This window comes from Pseudopodoces humilis, chromosome 16, assembly GCF_049639895.1.
Source record: "Pseudopodoces humilis isolate 2021_Gansu_Grassland_sample_001 chromosome 16, ASM4963989v1, whole genome shotgun sequence".
Lineage (NCBI taxonomy): Eukaryota > Metazoa > Chordata > Aves > Passeriformes > Paridae > Pseudopodoces > Pseudopodoces humilis.
The window spans coordinates 8,079,927-8,104,264 of record NC_142215.1 but is presented as its reverse complement, the minus strand read 5'-3'; the positions used below and the strand labels follow the sequence as shown (position 1 = coordinate 8,104,264).

The 24,338-nt window shown below is 41.9% G+C and overlaps 1 protein-coding gene across 2 annotated transcripts; it reads left to right on the top strand.

Annotated features, from left to right (window-relative positions):
• Nucleotides 1-366: 366 nt before the first annotated feature.
• On the top strand, nucleotides 367-23,765 carry MTHFS (methenyltetrahydrofolate synthetase). Of its 2 annotated transcripts, none has more exons than XM_005521571.3 (3): nucleotides 367-516; nucleotides 3,999-4,263; nucleotides 22,918-23,765. In XM_005521571.3, the coding sequence occupies exons 1-3, from the start codon at nucleotides 403-405 to the stop codon at nucleotides 23,139-23,141; spliced, it is 603 nt and encodes a 200-aa protein (XP_005521628.1). In that variant the 5' UTR covers nucleotides 367-402; the 3' UTR covers nucleotides 23,142-23,765. The 2 variants fall into 2 exon arrangements, with proteins under 2 accessions (XP_005521628.1, XP_014106527.1); XM_014251052.2 differs by lacking the exon at nucleotides 367-516 and adding an exon at nucleotides 3,169-3,237.
• Nucleotides 23,766-24,338: the final 573 nt, after the last annotated feature.

Genomic DNA, 24,338 nt, shown 5'->3' with positions numbered 1-24,338 from the left:
AAGGCCTCCCTCGGGCCGTGGCCGGCACATCTTCCCTGTGGGCACAGCTCCTGGGCAGGGCACCGATGGCCACCTGAGCCCCAGGCACCGCCACGGGGATATATGAAACTGCTCGGCAGACGCTGCTAAAACGTCCCGCCGAAATGTACTTTCCCTTCCTACAGCAAAATTAGAGAAGAGGAAATTCTTTGCCATCTCCGCCAGGGAGAAAAAAAAAAAAAAGGAAAAAAAAAATAAATAAAAAGGCTGGTGTTGGCAGGGACCCCCCACGCCGGTGGGGCCGGTGCCACCCGCGCTCGGAGCGGCGGCCGGGCGGGCCCGGGCCGCCCCCGCGGCCCTGCCCGGCTCTGCCGCGGGCCCGCCCGGCGCACTGGGCGCACTGGGCGCACGGAGCGGGCCGCGATGGCGGCGGCGCTGAGGGCGGCCAAGCGGGAGCTGCGGGCGGAGCTGCGGCAGCGCCTGCGGGCGCTCGGCACGGCCGAGAAGCAGCGCCAGTCCCGCCTGCTCGGGCGCAAGGTGGGTGCGGACACCCGGGCGCGGCCCAGAGCCGGGCCCGGCTCGCCGGGAAGCACGGCCGGGACTTTCCAGGCCCCGCCGGTGACCGAAACCGTGACTCAGGGGCCCTTCCGCCGAGCGGGGGCTGAGCTCCCCCTCGGAGCCTTCCCTGTCGCTTCCTCGGCTGTGCCGGGGAGCGGGGCTGGTGGCGCCGGTGTGACGGGAGCTGCCGGTGGCACCGGCTAAAGCGGGGGGTACCGGGGACACTTCACCCTGGGGCGGTGGGCATCATCACCCCTGGCCGGGTGAGCACCCTTCACCCCTGGGCTGCTGGGGACACCTCACCCTGGGCTGCTGGGGACACCTCACCCTGGGGCGGTGGGCACTCTTCACCCGTGGATTTTTGGGGACAGTGGGGGCAGACTGCCACACGCCACAAGCAGAGCTCCTCGGGGGCAGGTGTTCATCTCAGACATTTTACACCAGCCTGGCTCTGTCCATACATTCAAAACCCAGCCACTGCCTGATTTGGCCTCTTGTTTTACGCGCTGTCATCTCCCTTCTGTATCTTCCAGCAGTGTTTCTTGCACACAATTTTATTTCTAATATAATTTTTACACTCGAAAAGATATCAAGCAGGGTTTGTCTAACTGGTATCCTAGCACAGAGTGATATGGGTATGTACTTCTGAAATGTCCTGTTTGTGTTTGGATTACACAGTTTTTATATAGATGTATTTTATCATTTTAATAAACATAATAAAATTTTATTTTGCAGTCACTGCATGTAATAGAGCACAGTCCTCATTTTTTTTGCAGCACCAGCGGGTGCTTCTAGATGATCTACATTTATATGGTTATTTTCCTGCCAGAGGATCTCAAATCACTTTATAGACTTCATTTACTACTAATGTGTAGCCACTTCATGAGTGGGATATGGCAGCACAGAAACTTTAGTTTGTAGGAAGTTTTAACTGGAACTTACATAACTTTTTTTCACTGGGAATGCTTTTTAAAAACATATCCCCTACTCTGTGATGATATTTCATTTTAGTAATTTTATAAATTAGCTCTCTCAATATACAAAATATAAAAATCTCTCAATTTTTAGCAAATACTGGCATGCATCCTCTTCAAAAATTCAGAGTCCTCAGCCAACCCTTAAGCACCTAGCCCATTTAGTACTGAATTTTAAGGAGCCCTCCGCCTTTGTCCAACTGCTGCTGAAAAATGCAACGACAGAGCACTCATTTCTTCTAGTGAGCACACCGAAAGACACAGCCTTAGTTTTGCTTAAGAGAAGGCATCACGAAACATGACATAAATTGATGTTATCTTGCCATTTTAATAATCTGACAAAAACTGAAAATCCTGAGTTTGCTTGAGATAGAGTGGCTCTGGGCAAGTGGGTGAGAGTAGAGTCGGCTTCCTCATGGGGAGTGGGTAATACAACAGGCACAGAGAAATACTGGAGAAAGCCAAGAAAATATTTGGAATGATATAAGGCCAAAAATGTGGCTTTGTAACATACATCAGTGCTTGCAGCTAATAAAAGTGAGCAGGTTATTTTATAACACCTGAGTAATATTTTTAGTAGTAAAACCTCATTTCAAAATAATCTTTAAATTCAAAGTGAAATAGCTTCACAGGCCAACCTAGCCACTAGTATTTAATTAGCTTCTGGATGATTATTCTTTTTTAATGCTTCTGTTCATGATTAAAGTCATGCTGTTTGCATGCTCTGATTCTGAAAAAAAGTGTCATCAGCTGCTGAACAAAGGGCAGATAATATTTTTTAAGTGTGGAAATTTTTTCAGTCTTCTCAGAAACCGCTCCGAGTCATAGTAGGAGCATCTGAACAATTCTGAAAACATCTGAAATTGTGTCTTCCTGCTCACATGTGGATTTACATCTTCAGCCTCATTTTTTTCCTCTGCAGCCTAATTAATGTGTTACTGGATACATCAGAGCAGATGGGACCTGTGTGGTGCCCACAGCACACAGCCCTTGTCTGGAACTGTCTCAGTGTCTCACTTTCTCTCTTCACCAAACCCATGCAAAGTTTTTTTGGCTCTGGAGACCCTCAACATGAGCCACAGCCATTTTCTGGAGTCTGCTTTTTGCAGCAAAAGCTACGATGAAAATTCTGATATTTTAAGAGCTTAATCCTGTGGAAAAATCCATGTGTACTCTTAGACAGATAGAAAAGGAAATAAAATGCGGTTTTGAATTTTCAGGATGTTTCTGTGGCCAAGCAACACATGCACCATCATTTAGTCTGGAGTGTTTTTAGGTTTTTTTCCCTTACAAAATTACATCCATCTTGTGAATATTTCACCTGGGTTTTTAACTGCTGTGATGGAAAGAAAATAAAAAATGTAGTGGGAACCATATCTTGACTCAGATATGGGCATTTGTATCTCAAAACAAGGCCAGGGCAAAAGCTAAAGTTCAGAAGAGTGAGTTACCCTGCAGTTATACAAACATTGAGCAGGGGATCTGGTGATCTCTGTTCTGTAGATAGTAGAGAGTTTCTCAATTGTTTGATATTTTTGACAGATTTTTGTAAGTGTGTAGAATAACAGTAAATCACGTTTAAATGAGTAGGGACACATTTATATTTGTTTTGTTCAGATGTAAGTGACAAAATATGTAAGGTACTAGAGAATGAGAAGACAAGATTTTAAAAGCTTCCTTTCAAATTTTAATGTGGAATTCAGTCTGGAATGGGCAGACAAGTGAGGTATGAGTCTGCTAACACTTTTTCACCATATAAGCATTTTTTATTTTCCCTATTATATTCAGCCTTTTATAAGCCCAGCACAGAGTCTCATGAAAAGCAAAAAGCGGCAAGGCCATCTTTCCTTCAAGCTCTGAAAAATGTGCAGTAATAAGATCACCTGTTAGAAGCAGGTGATGTTTGAAGTTATATATCTCATCTTGCTGGAGGGAAGACATTCAGGTTAACAAAAGAAAGAGGGGCCTGGTCATGGAAGACTTTGTGCTCTGCAGTCATCTGCTCTGGTGCTAATTTTCCTTTGAGTTATTATCAGTGAGGCGCTTCCCGTTCTGCCTGGGCCCAGATGAGAGATGCAGCTTGTAAAAAGGATGGAAGAAAAGGAATGCTAAACCCTCATGGCTTGAATAAGCTGGCAGTTCTGGCCTGCTGTATCTTTCTGCAGTGATGTTGAGCATTTGAGGATGTCTGCACTGTATGGTACAGATCTTTAGGGGATTGGAATGTTGTCTGCCAAATTGTTTTCTGCTCACCCAAACCTGTGTTGCAGTGTTTAGTTCACTAGATGCAAAAATTTGCCTGTTTTGATTTTGCTGATGGAGAAATGTTGGAGTAGGCAACAAAGCCAGTTTATTCTGTTTATGATGCATCTAAGTTTGTATCTCTGCCCTTTTCAATGAATATTTTGCTCCAGTTTTGTGTTAAATTAAAGGAAGTTGATCTTTCAAAAAATTTTCCTAAACCGATTGCATCCATTTCCCATGTAGGTGATTGCCCATCCCAAGTACCAAGAATCCAAAAGAATTGCAATCTTCCTGAGCATGCCAGATGAAGTCCAGACAGAGGAAATCATTAAGGACATTTTTAAGCAAGGCAAAGAGTGTTTCATACCCCGCTACAAACCTCAGAGCAATCACATGGACATGCTGAAGTTATCATCAGCTGAAGACATTTCTTCACTTGCTTTGACATCCTGGAATATTCTTCAGCCCAGTGATGATGACACTGCAAGAGAAGAAGCTTTTGCTGGCGGTGAGCATTTTCTTGCTGCATTGTGGGATTGTTGAGCAGGAGTAGCCTGGAGGCTGATAGGAAATACTCTGATAGCAAGAATGAAGTTAAATATTACACCTTGGTTTTATACACTGTAGAGAAATGCTCTTTGCTCTTGCCTGTTTTTCTCTTCCCTGTGCCACCCCTGTGACATGCCAGCAGGACAGGAACAAGACTGCACCGGTCCAACTGAAAGAAAACTCAACCCTCCAGATAAATCTTCTTGGTCTGATCCATGAATATCCTCAGCACAGTCTCAGCCTTAGAGAGTCTGAAGCCTGTAGAGGCTTGTAACGGAGAGGGAGGCTTGCTGGGGGTATCTTAGCCACTGAAAGTCACAGGGATCCAGGTTTAGGATGTACTCTGAGAACTTTGGTTTGTGCTGCCTGAAAGGTTGAGAGCTTCTCAAGTGATGCCCATAGACTGAGAATTTTCTGAAATCTTTGATCCTATGAATTGTGTTGCATGGATGAATCAAAGTGCTGATATAGAGCCTGCCCTTGTAGAACAGCTCTCTGGACTGAGACCTTAGACTGATAATGAAAGGACTTTCTTCTAGGCCTGTATGAATATTACAGTCTTTTCCAGTGTGATTCTCTCATATTTTTATTTTGATCTTATAATGCTGTCTCAGACACTGGATTCTTCATAGGGCTGAGAAGGTACAAGTTCATTAAGATCAAACTTGTGTATTTGTGTTTTGATCCCCAAATAACCTCTCTCTTAACCTAAAATTCCCCAGCTCCTACTTGTAAACAAGTTTACTTTTTGTGTCTTTGCATTCATTATTTGCATTCTTTTTTGTAAACACTTTCATATCTTCTCAAAACATCTGCAGAATGTTTAATCTTATTAATGGAAAACTCATGTTGAGCTTGTGCTTGAAACCTCAGTCTGGGAAGGTCTTCTCCAGGTTGAAATTCACCATGCAAACAGATTCCACTTCTCACACATTTGCCAGCTTTTTAGTGCTTGGTAAAGAAACATAACATTTCTATGACTCTGTTTGATTGAACTTGGGCTTGTATTTGCCTTGGGATGCTAATGTACTTTCCCAGAATGCTTAACCATGTTTGTTTCTCTTTTATTTTCAGTCATTACCTCTTCCTTAATTCATAATCCTTTCTGTGTCTACAGTTTAGCTAGCAAGGGATTTCACTGCTTCATACAATCATCTTCTTACATTTAGTATTTAGCACTGTTTATCATTTTTCTAACGTTTGTCAAAAAATATTGGTGGGATTTAGGGATTTTTGAAGGTAGGCTAAAACAATATCCAGAGTTCTGTTGACTGAGCTTAGTTCAGGCATTCTTGACAAGCTTTTGTACTACTGATGAGCTTCTGTTAATTGAATTTAAGGAGTCTGTTTCAGACATCACAGAGTAAACACACAATCTGAGGTGTGATGGGAGCAAGGACTTCCAGGTATAGAGTGCACTGAGATGTACCTGGGTGCCAGACAGTGAAGATGGGGAAGGCAGGAACACACTTTGGTACCTGCCTAGTTCTGGAGCTGCTGCTTCCTTCTCTGCACCAGGCTATGGGCAGAGAGCAATGTCAGAAGAGCTCCTGTGCTCTACAGAGAGGTGGCAGGAGACCAGTTGTAAGAACTGATGTGTGTCTGCGTCAGACTTGTTCTGCCTGAAGCTCAATATTAGTCTGTTTGTACTGTTTGTACAGTAATTCTGGAATAATGCCATTTGGATTGGAAGTCAGACCTTGGTCCTTTATCCTAGAACAGTTTTTGTAAATTAGAGAATAAATTTAGTTTTTTTCCACTGTTGTAGCATCAGACACACATTCCTAATCTGTCTCACAGAAGCACACACTTCATCTCAATGTGTCTTTATATGCCTTTTGCTATATTTTTTTATCACCTATTATATTTTTTGAACTTTGGTACATTTGCAAGAATGCAAATTGCCTTGCTGCTGCATCAGTCCTCCATTGTTGGAATGATGCATGGATGGCACGTTTATCTCAGAGATGTTATCAAATACTTTGGTGATCTGAGGCATTTACATTGTTATAAGGAGATAACATGGTGTTACATTAGTAATGTTCCCATGGCTGGCATAAATTACTATGTAATTTTCAAGAAATAGCCTGCAGGTACATAAATAAGCCATGTCATTTCTGAGTGTATTCATTTGGCATGACAAAAAGCTTAAATTCACACTGTCCTTAAAGCATGGTTACTGTTAAGAATAGCTCAAATACAAGACTGGGTATCATTTTTGCATAGAGTTTCCCAGTCTTTGGTAGCACTCATGGGCAGTGTTGAATAGACACGAGCCCCTCCTTTTGGAGATGATCCTTTTTTCTGTTGGACCAGGGTTTACCTCTTTTCATCTTGGCAGTACTCACATCACACCGTGTTGGCATAAACAAGGATCACTGCTTTTGTGGTAGGAGAAAGTCTGTCATCTTCTCTACCACATGTGGGTGACTCACTGGCACATGAAAAGTTGCTTTCTTTAGGCTAAATGAACACAATAACAGAAAGAACAAAGGTGGAAGAAGTTCAGATATTTTGGAGTAGGGGTGTGTGTAGGTGCATGACTGGGTTTGTTTCCAGCTATATCTATTGAAAAGACAGACAACTTCTGGGGCAAGCCACTGGTACATTTTCCTAATAGGTACCAATTCCCATTTTTATCCTTGCCCATCAGAGGTATTAATGTGCACTGGTACTGGGTTTTACCCAAGGTAATATTGCTGATGAAAGTTCAGGCAGGTTGCAGTATTTGTTTACAGAAGTGTAGAAACCTTGCACAACTTTGGAAGGAGTAAATCAGATAAAAAATGTACTCTCTATTTGCTTTTTATCACTACTCCTACAGAAGTTTAAAGAACACTTCACCAGCAGCTTCATTTTCAGTGTGGTTTAGGGAGGTGCTGTGATTCACCGAGCTGGACATGGGTTCCCTCATTTGTAATGTTATTTATTATTACTTAGACCTTTTCTGAGAACTATGAGGGAAAACCTAAATTATTCTTCTGAAAAAGAGATTATTCTTACTAGGACAAAAAAAAAAAAAAGAAAAAAATAAAAGAAAGAAAATAAAAGGCTAGGTTGAGTGTTTCCATATGGTAAAATTCTTGGAGGCTTCTTTGAAGGGAGGCACACAGCCAGTGGTCTCAGCTGGAAGGCTTGAACGTGAGCAAATATGCTTAACTGTTCATAACTGAACTACTGACTGGTAGCTGAAGGTGTGCAATAAATTATAAACAGCTTTTCTAACATTCATCTGCATGATGGAGAGAGGGGGTTTGGCCTAAATATTTTTCTTGGCCAGAAAATGAAGCCTTATTAGAAATTACAGCTCTGAATCTGCTTACTCTAATGGATTGGGACGTGCTTTTCTAAGAAATGGAAGAAATGGGATTATGTGTACAGACTTAATTCAGCCTCTTAATCTCTGTCAATTCTTTCCCGGTGTCTCAGTACATTATTACATGGTCCTTGTCCCTCAGGTGTGAACTCCCTCAAAGATGAGCCCAGATGAAATGGTCTGGGCTCTTTCAAAGAGGCAGAAGATGAACACTGCTTGCTGTTAACGCTTGCCAGTAATGAGTATCTGCTCAGTCTTTGCTTTCTCCCTGCTCAGGTTAGAGCTGCAGGGCTCTTTACTGTGCATTATTCAAACCTTGGGATGGAGATCTGCATTTCTGTATGGGCTCTTCATCGCTACACCATTCAGTGACTTAAAGACATTAAGTGGTATTTGCTGATGGAGAAGCAGCAGAGGCTCAGGATCCTGTTGCTGCTGGAGTTGTGCAGAGGAGCTGCCCCCAGTGAATACAGATTCTTTTGCTTGTTTTTCCAACATTAAGTTTTATTCTCTGCCCCCTCCAAAACAATAATTTCCCAGATTTGTCTCAGTCTTGAACTAGACCTCCTTTTCCAAGCTTTAATTTCTCTACCACCATAATGTCCTTTTCCATCTTTCTTCTCTTTGCCCGGCCTCTCTGAAACTCCCTCCTCAAGTGTCCTTCTCTGGCCTTTCTTACTGTATTCCCCATTTCCTCCTGCTCTCAGTCCCAGCCTGTCATTTCAGGGGCAGCTGGGCCAGCATAAATAGCTTGTCTCTGCCAAAAGGGAAGAGATCATGTGTTTTGTCTTCTTTCACTTGTCTGCTTCCAGACATACAAGAATCTCTGTCCCAATTTACTAATTTCCTTCTTCACTGTGCTGGCTTCTTTCTCTTTTTCCTTGGCTTATAAAAACTTCACTGTTTAATAGCACTTGTTCTACTAAATAGTACAAAAGACAGTGTTTTGTGATTGTTTCTTTTGGGAAGTGCCTGATTAAATAAGCTGCTGCCCTTTCTCCTCTTGTTCCCCACCCTTCCTCTCCTGTGCCAGCACAGATGGTGCTGCAGCCACTTTGGGACCTATACTGGGAAACCAGTCTTGGTTAGGAGCAACCCAGCACCAGCAGAAGTCTCTTCTCAGACAGAACCACCACACAGGTTTAGACTGATGCAACTGAAGGGCTGTTAGGAAGCTGATGGTGAGGAGTTGTGAAAATGGGTGTCATGCCAAAACAAGTCTCAGTGAAACGTCAGTCATAATTTCCTTCCATATTTCAGTTCCCAGTCTTGCCCCAGGCAGTAGGAATAGGAGCAGCCAGTCAAATGAAAGTCCTTCGGAGTCCTCACAGCTGAGATGGGTCTGGCAGGAGGAGCTGAGCCTGCAGCTCCATGTGCTCCATCTGTATACCAATGCCAGCCTAAGGAGTTTTCCTTCCTTATGTTTTCAGCCTATTCCTGCCTCTCTCTGGTGAGCTGGATCAACCTGCTGCTCTGGGTGAAGATTATTTCCCTTCTTTCCCCTCTCCTGTTTTCGTTGGGATTTTTTTGAACCCAGATGAGGATATGGATTACCATGTGGCCATGTGTGTGGGGAGGAGGGAATGAGTAGCCAGGAAGGAGGGAACATCCTGGACAGGTTCCTTGAGAGAGTCATGGGGCCACCCGTGCAGATGTGAGTCCAGCAGTGGTACGGGGGGGGAGCATCTTCAGAGAGCCCCAGAATTCACCCTGACACGTCTCTCCTAAGCCAATGTACCTAAGCCATGTACCAATGGCAGCTTTTCAGACACTTGCAGCATTGCATAAGCCTGGCACAAATGGGTTTGAACAGGGCTAAAGCCACATCATCACCACTGAAGGTACTACAGGCAAGATTTCAAGTTCTTGCTACAAGGCATGGAGCAACAGAGTTTTTCTCCCTTTTTTCTTTTTTCTTTTTTCTTTTTTCTTTTTTCTTTTTTCTTTTTTCTTTTTTCTTTTTTCTTTTTTCTTTTTTCTTTTTTCTTTTTTCTTTTTTCTTTTTTCTTTTTTCTTTTTTCTTTTTTCTTTTTTCTTTTTTCTTTTTTCTTTTTTCTTTTTTCTTTTTTCTTTTTTCTTAACTAGCTTTGATCTTGGAAACCAGTGAACCATTTTGTGAGAATAAAACAAACATAACCCCCTGCCCCCAGCTCAGTTTGGCATAAGTACCCAGGCTGAAAAACGTCAGCATTTGACAATATAGCATCTTACATGCAATGGGGAATGCTGAATAATCTGCTATTACTCAACTACAGCATAATGCATTTTTGTTTAAAGAAATTAATGTATTCGAATTTGAGTTGTATTTTCTAATTTAGTTCAGAGACTTCTGGCATTTTCAGCACTGAAAACTTCAGTGGCCTACTGATCACAGCATTTGTATTGTAACTTCAAGATAATTAATGAAATATTAACTAGATAATCCATGCTTTCAATAACGGTAAAAAAATTATTATGAATAAAAAGCAAATATCTGAATTTGAAATAAAATAAGGAAATACTAAAATATGTCTAGCAGCAACTTCTTGCAGCTCTGTTTTCACATAACCTTTTGAATGTTGTCTTTTAAGGTTAAGGTAGTTTTATCTTTCTGCCCTTTTAACTTCCAGAACACTGTGAGACTTGCTGTAGCATAAATTACAACAACCTGCTGGTAGCAGAAACAGACAGGGACAGCTTACCTGTGTGGGGGTATATATATATATATATATATATATATAAGGGCTGCTTATGCCAGCAAACATGAATCTCTTGCAAGGAAACTGCTGGCTACCTGTGGGCTACAGTTCCAAACCTCAAGTAGTTTGAAATTACTCCTGAGTGACCATTAACCTTATTTGAAATTTTGCCATCAGGATTTGCCCTGCAGAAGCATTTTTGTCTGCAGAAACTCCTTTTCACCTGTTTTTAGATTCCTGCTATTTATTCATGCATTCAAAGATTCTGCATTTGCTGCCAGGACTGATGGCCTTGTGATGCCATCAGTATTCTTAGTTATTCCAAATTTTAGCACAGTTCTTCAGAAGTGTGACTGAATTTATGGCAGCACAATCTTAAGAGGAATAGGTTTGACTTAGAACTGCAAAATAAAATGGGATTTAAAAAAAAGATAATGTGTTCCTCCCCCTCCCACCCCAAAAAAATGCACCAGAAGTGAGAGGATTTTGAAGGATGAGGCACATTAGTGTTTAGAAATAAAAAACACTTGTGAGTAGAATATGCTGTGGCTTGAGGCATAGGGAAGGTCTAATATCCTACTTCAGCTGCATTAGATGTAGTACAGCTATCCATGAAGGCATAATGGGACCATACAAAATGATGCTAATCATTCTGAAAAAATATATAGTAAATAATGCTCAGAAGTAACTGGAATATTTAAATTAGCTATATGCAGATAGGAATGTCTCAGGAATAAATGAAATATGGGTATGTGAAAAGCAAAGATGTTAAATGTTTCTGCTTAAGAAAAAAAAATTAAAAAAAAAATACCCCAAACAAGATTGTAAAGTGATTGAAGGTACTATTAGATTTTCTTTTCCTCTGGGAGACTTGATTAAAACTTGCAGTACAAAATATGTCAAGGGATAGATTATAATTAAAATCTTTTTTACACTGGTCATAAAAAGAAAACCTGAGAGCATGGCACAATACAAAATTGAAAATCGAGGCTTAGCTGCTAATGTAATTTATTTTTTAATGAAATGATTTAAAGTTTGGAATGAACTTCTGTTTGGAGACAATGATCCATAGTATTTTTGATATGCAAAAGAAGAACAAAATTCAGTGCAAATGAGGCATTAACATTCCAGTCATGAATCTTGCTGTGGAGAGAAGATCCTTCCTCTTGCAGTGCAGGATCTGGACATGCAATACAGCATCAGATGTTTTACAAGAGCCAGGAAATCTCACAACTTGTAGCTGTGTAGCAAGAACTGAAGGATCTTCCCACCTCTGCAGCTGCAGACCCCAGATTATCGCCTTACAAACAGGTTCTGGTTTCTCTTACCAGCAGGCATTTGGAGCATTCCTCTAAGCATTAAATTTTATTTGTATTAAGCCCTTGGCTCTGCTGCCTTCTGACAGCTGTGAGTTGTACTGGTTAGTTAGTTCTAATGTGAAATATTATGTTCTATATTATGTTAATATTATATTATGCTCCTGTGACATGTGAAATATTATGTTCCTTGTATTCATTTTAAATTTGCTGCTTTCAGTTCAAGAGATACTTCATTTTTCTATGATGAGAAGTAAATAAGGATGTTTGAGTTACATTCTTTTTATTATTCATTGTTTAGTTACACCTGTACTATATCTATTGTATTATTTTCTATCAAACTTAGGCTGCTTTATTTTTCTGGTAGAGAAGCTTTTCTGTAGGAGTTCCAGCCATTGCTCTTTCAACCTTTACAATCTCTCTGATGTTATTCTGGAAAAAAAAAGATGCCTGGGAGAAAATTTTATGTCCAGGTAAAGAAATACTGTGAAATGTGTGTAGTAGCACTGGAGATGTTAATTCTTTTGTATATATCATAACACTGCTCTTCAAATCAGCTCACTGGACAGATGTCCTACTGGTTTCCACACCAGTGTTCCAGAACAACACATCATTACAAAATAATTACAAAAGGCCCTGTTCCACTAGTAGAGATCTATAAAATAATTTTATATTATTCCACTTAGCTTGTTCCTTAGCAGGTAGATCTAGGAAAATGATTTCTTGGAGAGATTGCAAGTTTCCCTTGGGGTTTTTCTACATCCCAGCCTTCAGCTAAAAGATGTGTGACTCATTCCCAGCACTGGGGACACTCTCCCCTGCAGCTGCTCTCAGCCCTTCCCTTGAGGTCTGCACCAGCTTCCAGAACTCTCTGAAACAGCTCAATAGTCAACACTTAATTTGCTAAGTGAAGGCAGAAACTTTTAGCTGAGTTTCTCCCAGTGCTTCTGATCAGAAACAGGTATGATACAGAGACTTTTTTTTTAAAGGCATTTGAAAAAACACTCTGAAATGCAAAAGTTCATATGTGTTTATATGGTGTTGCTTTCTAATGTCCTTTGGTGTCCTTATGTCCTGAATTTCCCTCATGCACACTAAACCACAAGCGCTGTGTGGTTTAATTTTAATGCCACCCGTGCCAAGGGTGTCCTGCAGTGAACCTGAAAGGCTGAGAGCTCTGGAACACTACAGCTTTTTGCTTTCATAAAGTTCATTAAGGCTTTAAAAGAGTGTTTTTCCTTGTAATCATCTTAAGTGTCTCATCCACGTTTGCCTTCTTGCAGAAAACTCATCAAAACAACTGAAAAGATTACTTCTGCTGTGATCAATTAAAGTCTGAAGAGAAGTGAAAGCAACATGGGCAAGGGCCTTGAAGTCATTGCAAGTTACTCTCGAGGGTTTTGTTTCAAAGAGGGCTAATTTTGCTCCCGTGAGTGTGAACAGTAGCTTTGTCATTTTTTTTTCATACAGTTTCCTAGAGACAGGAGTCTTTGAAAGGCACATAAGAGGTGAAATTCATTTCTGGAGTGTGGCAGGAGTCTGTACAACAACGCATGCAGGGGAAATGTCAATGTGCAAGTATCTCTGGCTGCAGTAATTAATCCAAACAGACATCTTTGTCTCCCTTTATTTTCATGTTTTGAAAAGGAAGACCCAGCACCAAGCTCATCTCTGTGCCTTTGTGCACATAACTTGGGGGACAGGAGGAAGCTTTTCCCTGCTGCCCACCTGTGTGGGGAATTTGGGTTGAAGATTTGGTTTGGTGAGAAAACTGAGCCTTCTTACAGCTACCTGGTGTCAGAGGGGACAGTCCTGATGCCTTTTCCTTGTGCCCATCTCTGTGCTCCCCTCATCCCCTCATCCCAGGTACCATCTCTGGTACTTGTTGCTGAGCAGATTCAGTTCATTAATCTGGCAGAAATTTGTCACTTTTTTTCCTTTCTTTTTCCTAGGATTGGTGTTCTGCCAGCTTAGTGGGCTATTAAATCAGGTCAGCACTTTTCCAGCTACAAAAGATTTGTTTTTCTGGCACAGTTAATCCCTGCTGGTTTTGCTGAGATTCAAAATACACAGTTTTTCCCCTGGATGGTGGGAAACTCCTTGGACTGGCCCAGAGCCACTGGCTTTCACGGAGCAGGAGACTCTTGCTGCTGTTCCATGGTGTAAAGATAGCTCTGGATCTTCATGTTTGGTGTTACGCTGAACTCAGTCCCTGCTTGGGCTGGCTGTTGTGCATGTGAGATGGCAATGAGTTTTTGGGATGTAGATGAGGGCAGATTCCTGTCCAGGAGTGACATGAAGCCTTTTGCCGGCAGGTGTCAGCATTCCATACATTTGCCATGGAGCATTGCTGTCATTTTGTCTGTTTTCCTATAACTAAAATCTCATCTAGGCATTGCACTCACATACACAGGAGAACAAATGCTCCAGCCTAATTTCCCATAAAAATCAGGGAGTGAAGTGAGGGAGGAATAGGATTCCAGGGAGAACTGGATTTTTTAAACTGTGCAAGCTTTAAAAGATAAAAGAAAATCTTGTGATGGAAGAAGCAGAATTTCTCAGCTGCTGTGGTGTTAACACATTTGACAGCAACTGTGAAGGTGCCATCAGCTCCCAACCAGCTGACTCTGCATGTACAATAAACCCTGCCTGTAAGCAGACTGATATTCCCATCAAGTGGTGTCACTCCTTACAGGAGCCAGGTTTATGCACTGACTTGGAAGTTGTTGTCTTAGCTGTTTATATTTCATGAGCAATTCTGTGTATTTTATGATAGGATGTCTGCTGAGTGAGTCAAAAGGTATTGGAAATATTGATAATGATGCATAAAGTATTGAAAAAACCCCAGATGATTCACCTCTGTCTTACTTTGACTTAAAAATACCCAGACAGAAGTATGCAAAAGAGGACCAAGAGTGAAGACATGCACATGTATTCATTGGTTGTATTTAAATACTCAGGCAAACACCATGGAAGTATAGCTGATAAGACTATAGAGAAATTCCCATAAAAACGCATGAAGTTACACAAAGATTAGGCTTAGGTATTTTAGGCTGCAGCAGTATCCCCACATAAACAGTTCAAGCATCTATGCCTTGTGAGTTTCTCTAAAGTAGCAGATTTGCAGTCAGCATTTGCTGATTTAACAAGATGTGCTGTAAAGTGGCTGTAATGCCATTTCTCCTCTCTTTGCAATTGCTTCTTGGTACATCTGGTTTCAGAGTATTTTGGTGTTTTAAAATCACAGAAGAATCCAGGTGCAAGCCTTGGAACTAAACATTTTTGATTGCCCATGTTTTCCCATTCAGACTGTGCTCACATATATGAATATCAGAAACAGATTAAGTCATTTTTCACAGACTGATAACTGAGAAGTCCTAAGCTATTTTTTCCTTTGCTCTGAATTTGCAAAACCAAACATTTTGTGGGTGGCATTGAGTGATCATGTTATATTTACAGGGCTTATGCAGGCTCGATGAATAATAGTGAAATAGAAAAATACTTTTCAAATTTTCTTTTAGGTGGAACTCTGAAAATGAGACTCTAGTCCCCATCTTACTGTAAGTCAAACCTCAGGGGAAATGAGTGTGATGATTATAGCCTCACACAGCATTTCCACATTGTGAAACCAGCCAGAAACACAAGTGTTAGCCTTGTATAGTAGCTTCTCTGGTGAAACATGAAAGGATATTTATGTGGAGCAGAAACAGGTTTGTTTGAGCAGGGCTAACAAAGTACAGCTGATGTTGTGCAGCACACTTAGCTTTTCAGATGCATTGGCACTAAACCTGCAAGATTTTGGTTAAAACTAATTCAAAACCAGAGGTGTTTACTTGAGCACAGCTCAGTAGCAGAGGAACTGATCAAGCAGTTTTATTGTATGTTTTTGAGGTTTAATAACAGGTGAGTGGCTGCCACTCAGTTGTTTTAAACCTTTATGACTGATGGCTATCATGTAGCTTCTCAGGGAGGCGGATAAATATTTTATTACGCTGTAGTTCAGCAGGGCAAGTGTGAACTGTGAAGACCAATGTTTCATGCTGACACAAAGCACTGACATGGATGAGTAGACAAACGCTGAGTTGCTCAGTGCTTGTTTGTAGATTCTGCTGATGGTTCTATTTTCTGCAAAATATTTTATTGAAGTAATAACAGAAGCTGTCGCTGTCATGCCAGCAGCTGGGGCGCCAGGATTGCAGAGGAGATAGTTTGCTTGGCATCTGTATGGCTGTGAAAGGTGGGTTACAGGCAAAATGTTCTTTAGAGGACAAAAGCAGACAAAGCCTTCCTAGTGCCTGTGATTCCCATACACAAGAATGAAAATAAAGCAATTACCCCTGTTTTTAAGAGCATTTCTCCCTGGAAGAGTTGAGGCTTTGAGGATTTAATGGTGAGTCCCATAGCAGGAGGCTCTGGATGGAGCCTGTGAGATTTGGATGTGATACTTTGACTTTTGATTCCTGTGCTGGGTTAAAGTGAGTGTCTCTCTGTCTCCTTCTGAAACAACACTGAGATGAGCTCGGTTGGTCAGAGCATGGTGGCTGTGATGTTCAATCCCTGTGTGGGCTGATCACTTAAGAACTGGCTCAATAATCCTTGTGGGTCCCTTCCCAGGGACTCAGAGTATTCTGTATTTCTGTGACAACAGGTGTCTGTGAATAGGTAGAAAGCAGTGTGTCCTGCTGAAGTGATGTGGTAGTGCACAATTAAAGGTGTTCTTACAGGGGAGATACCTGGAGGAAAAGCTACTGACTCCAGTTTAAAATGGTCTGGTTTTTTTACTTTAATATGAAACACAACTTTCAGTCCTGTTAGGTATCTGTTAGGTATCTCTTTGGGATCTTAAGGAGGCTACAGAGTGAGCACTTTAAGAGAGCTTTTTATGAACAACCAACACCACATATTGTGAATAATCTGTGAATTCGCACTGAACTTCTGACAATGTATCATGTAACCAAATAAGAATTATCAGTTAAAAGTTTCCTTTATTTTTAAGGGACTGGATTTCTATTTTAGCAGACTGGCTGGGGTCAAGGCAAGCAATGTTGCTGTTTATGTCTGCAATCCTCTCTGTTACTGGATGTGCACCTCATTGGCTTTAGATGAATGCCTTTTTTTCAAATATGTATGAGTTGCAGCAAAGGATAATGTTTTTGTCTCCTTGGGCATATAACAGTGTCTGTCTTTTCCAGAGGTTTGTGGGGAAAAGAGATTATTTCCTCTGGAAGCAATCCCAGCCCTTTAGGAGCCATGCACCTCGGCAGGATCTGGATCAGGTCTGTTGTGAGCAGATCTGGCATTTCCCTTTTTGATCTTTTACCAAGAGACATGTAAGAGCAGAGATGCTGTGCTTGAAACCCAGAGCAGGTTTTTTCCAAAGGGCAGAAACCTTTTTATCTGGAAGGAAACTGTAAGCGTTGGCAACCTCAGGAGTGGTGCTGGGGCACCCAGGGTGTTCTTGGAGAAACCATAAAGGGAAAGGCATTTGTTTTGCTGCAGCATAAGTGAAATTGTTTTGTGGAGTTGTTTTCCTTGAGATCTGCTGATTAGCTCAGACCACAGTGTTAGGTGCTGTGTAAATAGAGAACAAGATCATGATCTGTGCCCTATAAGGGTATGTGTTGAAAGCAAACACCTACCCAAAAGGCCTAACTGTGCTAATGCTGACGGTAATTAAAGTTACAGTGATGACTCCCTCATTAATTAGAAATTTCTTTGGCTCATACCCTGTGTGTCACCAAGACTAATACTTAGATATTAGGATCAAATGATTATTTTTTTCCTCTCTGCTGGAGTAGCAGATACAGAGGCAGCAGATGGTTATTGCACTCTACATTCTGAAAAGTAAGGTTTTCCTGAAACAGGGTTTGCCTTTTAATCCACTGTGGTCTTTGCTAGGTCAGAAAAGGACCAAAGTTTTCATTCCTTGTAATCAACAGCTTTCAATTACTTGTGAGCTCAGCAGAGGTTTTGCACAGATCTGACATTGTTTAGGGTGTGCATAGCAACATGAACACTCCTTTCCTTTAAACAGAAAACTGTTCTTGGCCTGATTATTCTGCTCCTGCACCTTATGTAATCATATACATCTGAGCAACGCATGAGTGAGGTGTGTGTGGAACAAAACCTGATTTCCAACAAACTGGAAACTCATTCTTGCCTGAGGTGGCAGATTGTGAGGATGCAGCCATCCTTGTGGTGATGGAATAAGCAATGCACAAACTCCTGTGCTTCAGGGGAAGCTCAGACTGCACAGCTGCTGCTGTGAGGAGCAGCAGCAGTGACACAGAGCTGATCACTGTTGACCTCTTGTAGGCTCAGACAGTGTCTGTGCTGTGAGCATGGTTCGTGTGGGCACGCTGCCATTCTTCACAGGCACACAGGACTTGCTGCAGCTTGGCCTCTGCCCCATCCTGTCACTGCTTTTGAGGAGATGATCAAAAGAGTCCTAGCTCCCACTTTGATGGGTCCCAGGTGCTTTGCTGTGCCCACAAAGCAAGTGGCAGCAAGGAATGTGAAGTTGGGATGGCAGAGTATTTCAGTTTCAGCTTCCATTAGGACTGTCAAGCTGTGCAGAGGGAGATGAGTGACCCCACACAGCAGGTGACAACAGGCTATTGAAGCCCCTTCTAACCTGGGAGGAGAGAGGCTGTGCTGGCTGCTCCTTCTGAGGGCAGAACAAGTCCCCAGCAGTCTGTACATGACCTGTATCTGTGCAGTTTGATGGGCCCTTCTATAATTAACCATTGTCAAGAACACTTCTGAAAATGCCGGCTGGCATTTCAAATAGGAACATCAGATTAAGGAGAAGAGAGGTAATGAGGTGCAAGGAGAAAATCTTTCCCTGGGGAACAAATCAAACCTGATACCATCATGAAAGGTAATGAGAAATGCACTGCCAAACTGAGGTTCACTGTGGCTGCCTAGAGGAAACAAAACTATGTATTCTTATTTAAAACACTGAGAGGGGATGCTAATGCTTTGGTCTGCTGCCTAAGTCAGGCCATGTACAGCTTGCACACCTGCCTCTTGAATGCAGTTTTGCCACACATTTCTTGAGTCCTTGGGCCAGTCATTTCACTTCTTTGTGGCATGAGGTATGTCTACATGATTTTAAGGGAGTCAGTGCAAACAGAGTGTGCCTGTACACCCATAGGATAGGTTCAGAAGCTGTGACTGCATCTACTCTGCCAGACAACACAGGGCTAAGTGGCACAGATAAGTCCCATCCACACTACACAGAACCTGGGTTCTCTTCGTTTGTCTGGAGGAGCCAGACCTGTACCCTTTTGTCTTTACTGCACATGGCAATCCTGTCCCCTGGAGCAGTCATGGGTGTCACCTGGTCCAGCAGTGCCAGACACTGCACTGACAATTAAGGTATCGACCACCTGTGATCCTGTAAATCAATTTGTTTTCTGGCTGTGCTGCATTTAGCAGTATAAACGAAGCCTGTGTGGCCGTGTCAGCATGGCTGTGTGCCCACACTGATAGACAAGTCAGGGTGTATTATTTCATTCATGGTGCTACACAGTTGGAGGAGCTGTAGCCACAAGAGCTTATGCCATAGATATGTTGAATATTAGGTGACTGTCACCATAATTACTAACCTTACTGGTATATCCAGTAGCTTAAAATGTGCAAGAACCATGGATATTCTCCACACAGAAGTTGGAGTAAAATGTTGTTGCTTGAGAGAGTGTTTCCAGCTTTCAGCAATTTGCAGACCACATCCAGGTTTTCTAGGGGAAGCATGGCTCACCTGTAACAAAACTCTCTTGACTGTGGATGTGCTTTCCTGGGCTCTTGGCATGTGGACACAGGACCCTTGGGGATCCAAGAACCATCAGTTAATGTCTACAGACACATGGGAGACAGTGGACATTACAGGGAGATGGGCAGATGTTGAATGGGAGACTTCCCCTAACATGTTTTATGAGGCACTAAAACGCCTGATGTGGTGTTTGATTTTCGAGTACCTGCTCTGTCTTCTCAGAGACAAGGATGCTATTTCACACAGTGGGCTGTAAGAACAAGGGCAGCAGGTGTGAGGATGGAGCAAGCCACAGTTCTGAGTGGCAGACAGTAGTCCTGCAGGGCTGGGAGAGCTGGGCAACCTGAGGACCCCATGCCACAGGGGGCATGTTCGTATCCTCAGCTGCCATCCTGTTGATGTACCCTCAGTGCTGATAGCAATCTTAAGTGTCTGCAATCTTGGTCACATCTGTGTGTCACCTCTTTTCCTGTGACACCTCTTCCCCCACACTGCCACAGACACCACAAGAGGTTTTGTTGCTCCCCAAGTTATATGTTGGAGAAGCATTTACTCCATGCAGCTCTCTGCCATCCATTCTAGATCCTGATGGTAGATTTGGGACTAATGCTGTTTGAGCTGCCCTTGGGCTTCTTGCAGGGTTAGTTGTGCCGTTTTTTTCTACCAAAAATCTTGAAAGACATTTTACTTAAATCTTGTGCAGTGTGAGTTGCATGGATATCAGAGAACATGTAGTGAGTCAGAGAAAGGCAGTCAGTATTGCTGTGCTCCACAGAAGAAAAATATAAAGGTAACTATTACAGTATTTGCAGCATAATTTTTCATACTGAGATTTGCAAAAGCTTGTTTGAGTTCTTCAGCATAAACCCCTCATGATTATAGAGGAGCCAACTTGTTAAAAGAGTCCCTGTTTCTCTAGAGAACCCAGAGGAAAACAGTGCTTTAATACATCCAAATTCACTTGAGGTGCCTGATGCTTTCAGTTAAACTCCACAGAAAATATATTTCTTCCCTTCACTGTTTTTGCCATTTCCGTCTTTCCCTAGTGTTTCCCCTGACTTGTCTTGTTCATGTCTTTAACACAAATGTAAGGAGAAATGGCACCTTTTTGCTCTGCAGATTTGCCCCCTGTGTGCATTCTTCCTGCCAGCAGCAGACTGCAAATGTTTCCTGCTTTTTGTCTTGAGAGGCACCTGGAGTGAAAACAGCTGAAACAGACTATGAGGCAGTGTGTTCAGTTCTGTGCATTATGACTGATTGGTACTTACTGGTTTCTGGGCCAACTGAATACCTACACAAGGCTGATGTGAGGCAGGTTGTGGAGAGAATAAGTAGGAGTAACCTGGGGAGGGTTTGACCTGCAGAATCTATTCCTGACCTTGCTAACAGGGGGCTGGTTTCTGGCTTCTAATCCATAGGCCTGACAATTGCAAGAGCAAACTGAGGGCATGTGACATGGTATGTCCTGTATGATGTACATGGTGGCACCATGAAAATAGCATCTCTTTTCAGGGAGACTGTACTTCTGCCTTTGGGCCTCTCTTTCTCTTTGTTTGCCATTTGCTGCTTCACTCATTTCACTGTCCTGTGTGTCAAAAGTTGACTGCAGTGTGGTAAAACACCCTGACCCCTTTTTAATCCAACCTGTATTATTCTGTGGTGTGTCCTTTGGCTAATTCTCTCCCCTTACCCCCCTGACCTCCTTAGAAAAGCTGTGCTTCTTGACTGTACAATGCTGGAACTGCAAGATTGATGTTCTCTAAGCATTTTGCACTGTGTTGCCTTGCATATTTTATATCAATGTTCTAATTAAGACATTAGATCATGATGGATGAGTGTTCATGTCAGTGACTCTTCTCTGAACAATGAAGAGTGGAAAGAAATCTCCAGGGGCTTGGGAAGTGTGTACAAATGAGTTGGTCTTATGTGAGCTGTTAGCATGCTCTTCCAAGCAGAGTTTGGAGTTTATATGTGATCTCAGATGGGATTTCCTCTAAACTGAAAAACTCTCCTTTGCTCTGGCTTTTCTACTAAATGCTCCCCACACATCTCCTTCAATGGTGAGCATCATCCCTCAGATGTAGTAAAATCAGCTTAGCCCAAAATGGCAGGAAGGAATAGGTGTGGGCATGGAAAAAGCAGAAAAATACCTGACCAGGTCCAAGCTCTGGTGAAGGAGCAGAGTCTGGTCACAGAAAAGCTGCTCAAGGCTAAGCACTGTTCCTGTGAGAAGGCAGAAGCAGTGGACTGAGACTCTTTCCAGAGTTTGCTATTTGCTTTCTTTCCAGACTTGTGTCAGCTGTCTTTTAGTCTGTATTACCTTTCCACTCCCTGCCCTTCTCCCCTTAAACGTCTGTCTGCTACAGCAGCAAGAAAGAAAAGGCTTTCTTTGCATTGTGAAAGGAGTAAGTGGGATGTTCCTGGGCTCAGGAGTCAGCCCCAGGCCAGTCCAGCTCATTTGTTTGGAGGATGTCTGTGCAAGACTTCTGACACTGAACATACCAGCCTTGCAGAAGTGATGGGGATGTGCAGCAGCCTCCCTGCCTGGTGGTCACTCCTCGTGGCAGAAGGTTTCAGTGATGTGAATCAGCTCCTGAAACAAGTGTGCAGCCAGGTGTAAACAGCTGGCTCCCTGGCGTGGTGCTGATCCACATCCCCTCACAGAGCATGAGCAAAGCAAGAACTCTTGCCTTTTTCTCTGGAGCTGGTTGGTGGGGTCTTGTGTTGGAGTTTCACCAGCCAGTCCAGGTGATTAGCAGCTTATGCATCTTATTTCAGTTTTTTTAAATGATTTTGAGTTCCAATCAAGTGCAATCTCACAAAAATCCTGGAAGGAGGGATATTTAGGGCAGGGAAGCAAAATGTCTGTGTGTGCTGCTGGAACAACAGTGAAAATTGTTGGAGGCCAAGAAGGAAAGTCCTTCAGGACAAAAGGATCCTGACATCACAAAGGGAAGAGCCTTCAAATCTTCATCTTGATATTAAATGGCAAATTACCACTTTCAGAATATGTTGTATTCAAGGCTTTTTGGATTTGGAAGGTCAAGAGTAGGTTCATGGCATCTTACAGTGGTGTCAAGAAGATGTCCCCTCTCTCTCTCACATGTCTTCTTTTCATTCTTTCCTTTTCTATTTTTGTGTCTGATGTTGAAGTTCGTTTGATTTTCTGATTCCTCCTGCATTTAATTTCCCTGAGTTCAGTCTTTGTCTGGATTTAGCGTCATAATCATTTGTATCTGGAAGTGTGGGGTTAAAATGATAAAATAAATTTGTTAAAAGGTAGGGTTTTTTCCCATCCAGCTTTTCAAGATCTAATTATTTTTCAGCTGAACTAGTATGCAGTTGATAAGATGAAAATGTAAATTTACAGGTTTAGTATTCAAAGTATTTTTCATCTGATCAAAGAAAGGGAAGAATTTTACAAAATACAAAGCTTGCATTCTTGTAAATATCTGAAGTTATATGGTTGTAGTCAAGCCATCAGGAAATCCACAGGGCATCCACTAATGCTTATTTCATTTTTCTGCAGGAGGTCTTGACCTTATCTTCATGCCAGGCCTTGGGTTTGACAAAAAAGGCAACAGATTGGGAAGAGGGAAAGGATATTATGATACCTATCTTGAAAGATGTATGAAACATCCCCGTGGAAAGCCTTACACGATTGCTTTGGCTTTTAGAGAGCAGATTTGTGAATCAGTGCCTGTGACAGAAAATGATGTTCCAATAGATGAAATCCTTTATGAAGACTGCTGAAAGTGTTTCAATACCAACCCACCTCCAGAGCAAGCAACCAAAGGTGTCAAATCTACTAATCATGGTTTTTTTCTAATTGTCATGTACAACTTTGGGACCAGTAAAATACACTATTTGTGTTTGGGAAAAAAAAAAAACCTCCAAAAACAGTGTAACTGTGGTAATAGTAGTGAAGATTGTGTTGATTTGCTTTTAATTAGCAAATATCTGAATGTGTGAATTGTTATTCTAGAATCAATGCAAACAAGAATGAGTGACTGTTTATTACAGTAAGGACCATTTCTTCTCATAATATTTTTGAGGTACAAGCTTCTTGATAGTTAGCAATTTTATTATTCTGGTTTAAAAGTGAACTGTCTAGTAATAACAGTTCTTGATCCATTCTGGAATTAGATACTTGTAATGGTAAAAGTTCTTAGTACTTAAATATTGTGTGCATCCATGAGCAAAGCAAGAAATTGATGGAGATGTCTTAGAGTAAGCTGGGAAAAAATGGTGATGGGAAAAAAGCCTTAATTAATTTTAGTGTATGCAGTAGTTTTGACTGTTTACTTGGCTCCTTGCAGTTGTCTTAAAATAAAGGGAGTACCTGTTCTGTTAATAAAAAAAGTTTTATGTCCGTAACTTTGGTATGTTCTTTCCTTTATCTGAACACAAGATTGTAACGTAGTCTAAAATATGGTCAAGGAGTTCTCTATCTGGAGACAGCTCTTTTTTGGTAAAATAATATTCAAAATTACTTAAAATTCTCTTGATTTTGTGCATAAGCCATACATAATGCCCCAAAATACTGTGTGGAGCTATGTGAAAAAATGAGGGATGCTGAGAATTGCAGAGAGCAGTTTTTATGGATGGAATAAATTTTTGGGTGGAAGATTGGTCATTCTCTGCTTCTCCAGACAATCATGGAAATATAGAGGAAGATAGTGAGTTTCCTCTGCACTGTCCTTGTAGTATAAGAACACAATCTTTCCAATCAAGATCAATCAAACTGTCAGAATATTGTGTTCTTTCTTCAATGCAACTTCACCTTTTCTATGCATGTTTAACTCTTCCCTCAATCAATAAATCAGTGCGTTTATTTTCACCAAACTACTCTGTGTCATCATTAAAAAATCCCTAAATTCTCAAGGATGAACTCCAGAGTGGAATGACCTTAAGGCTTCCTCAATAACAACTGGTTTTGTGAACAAAGCC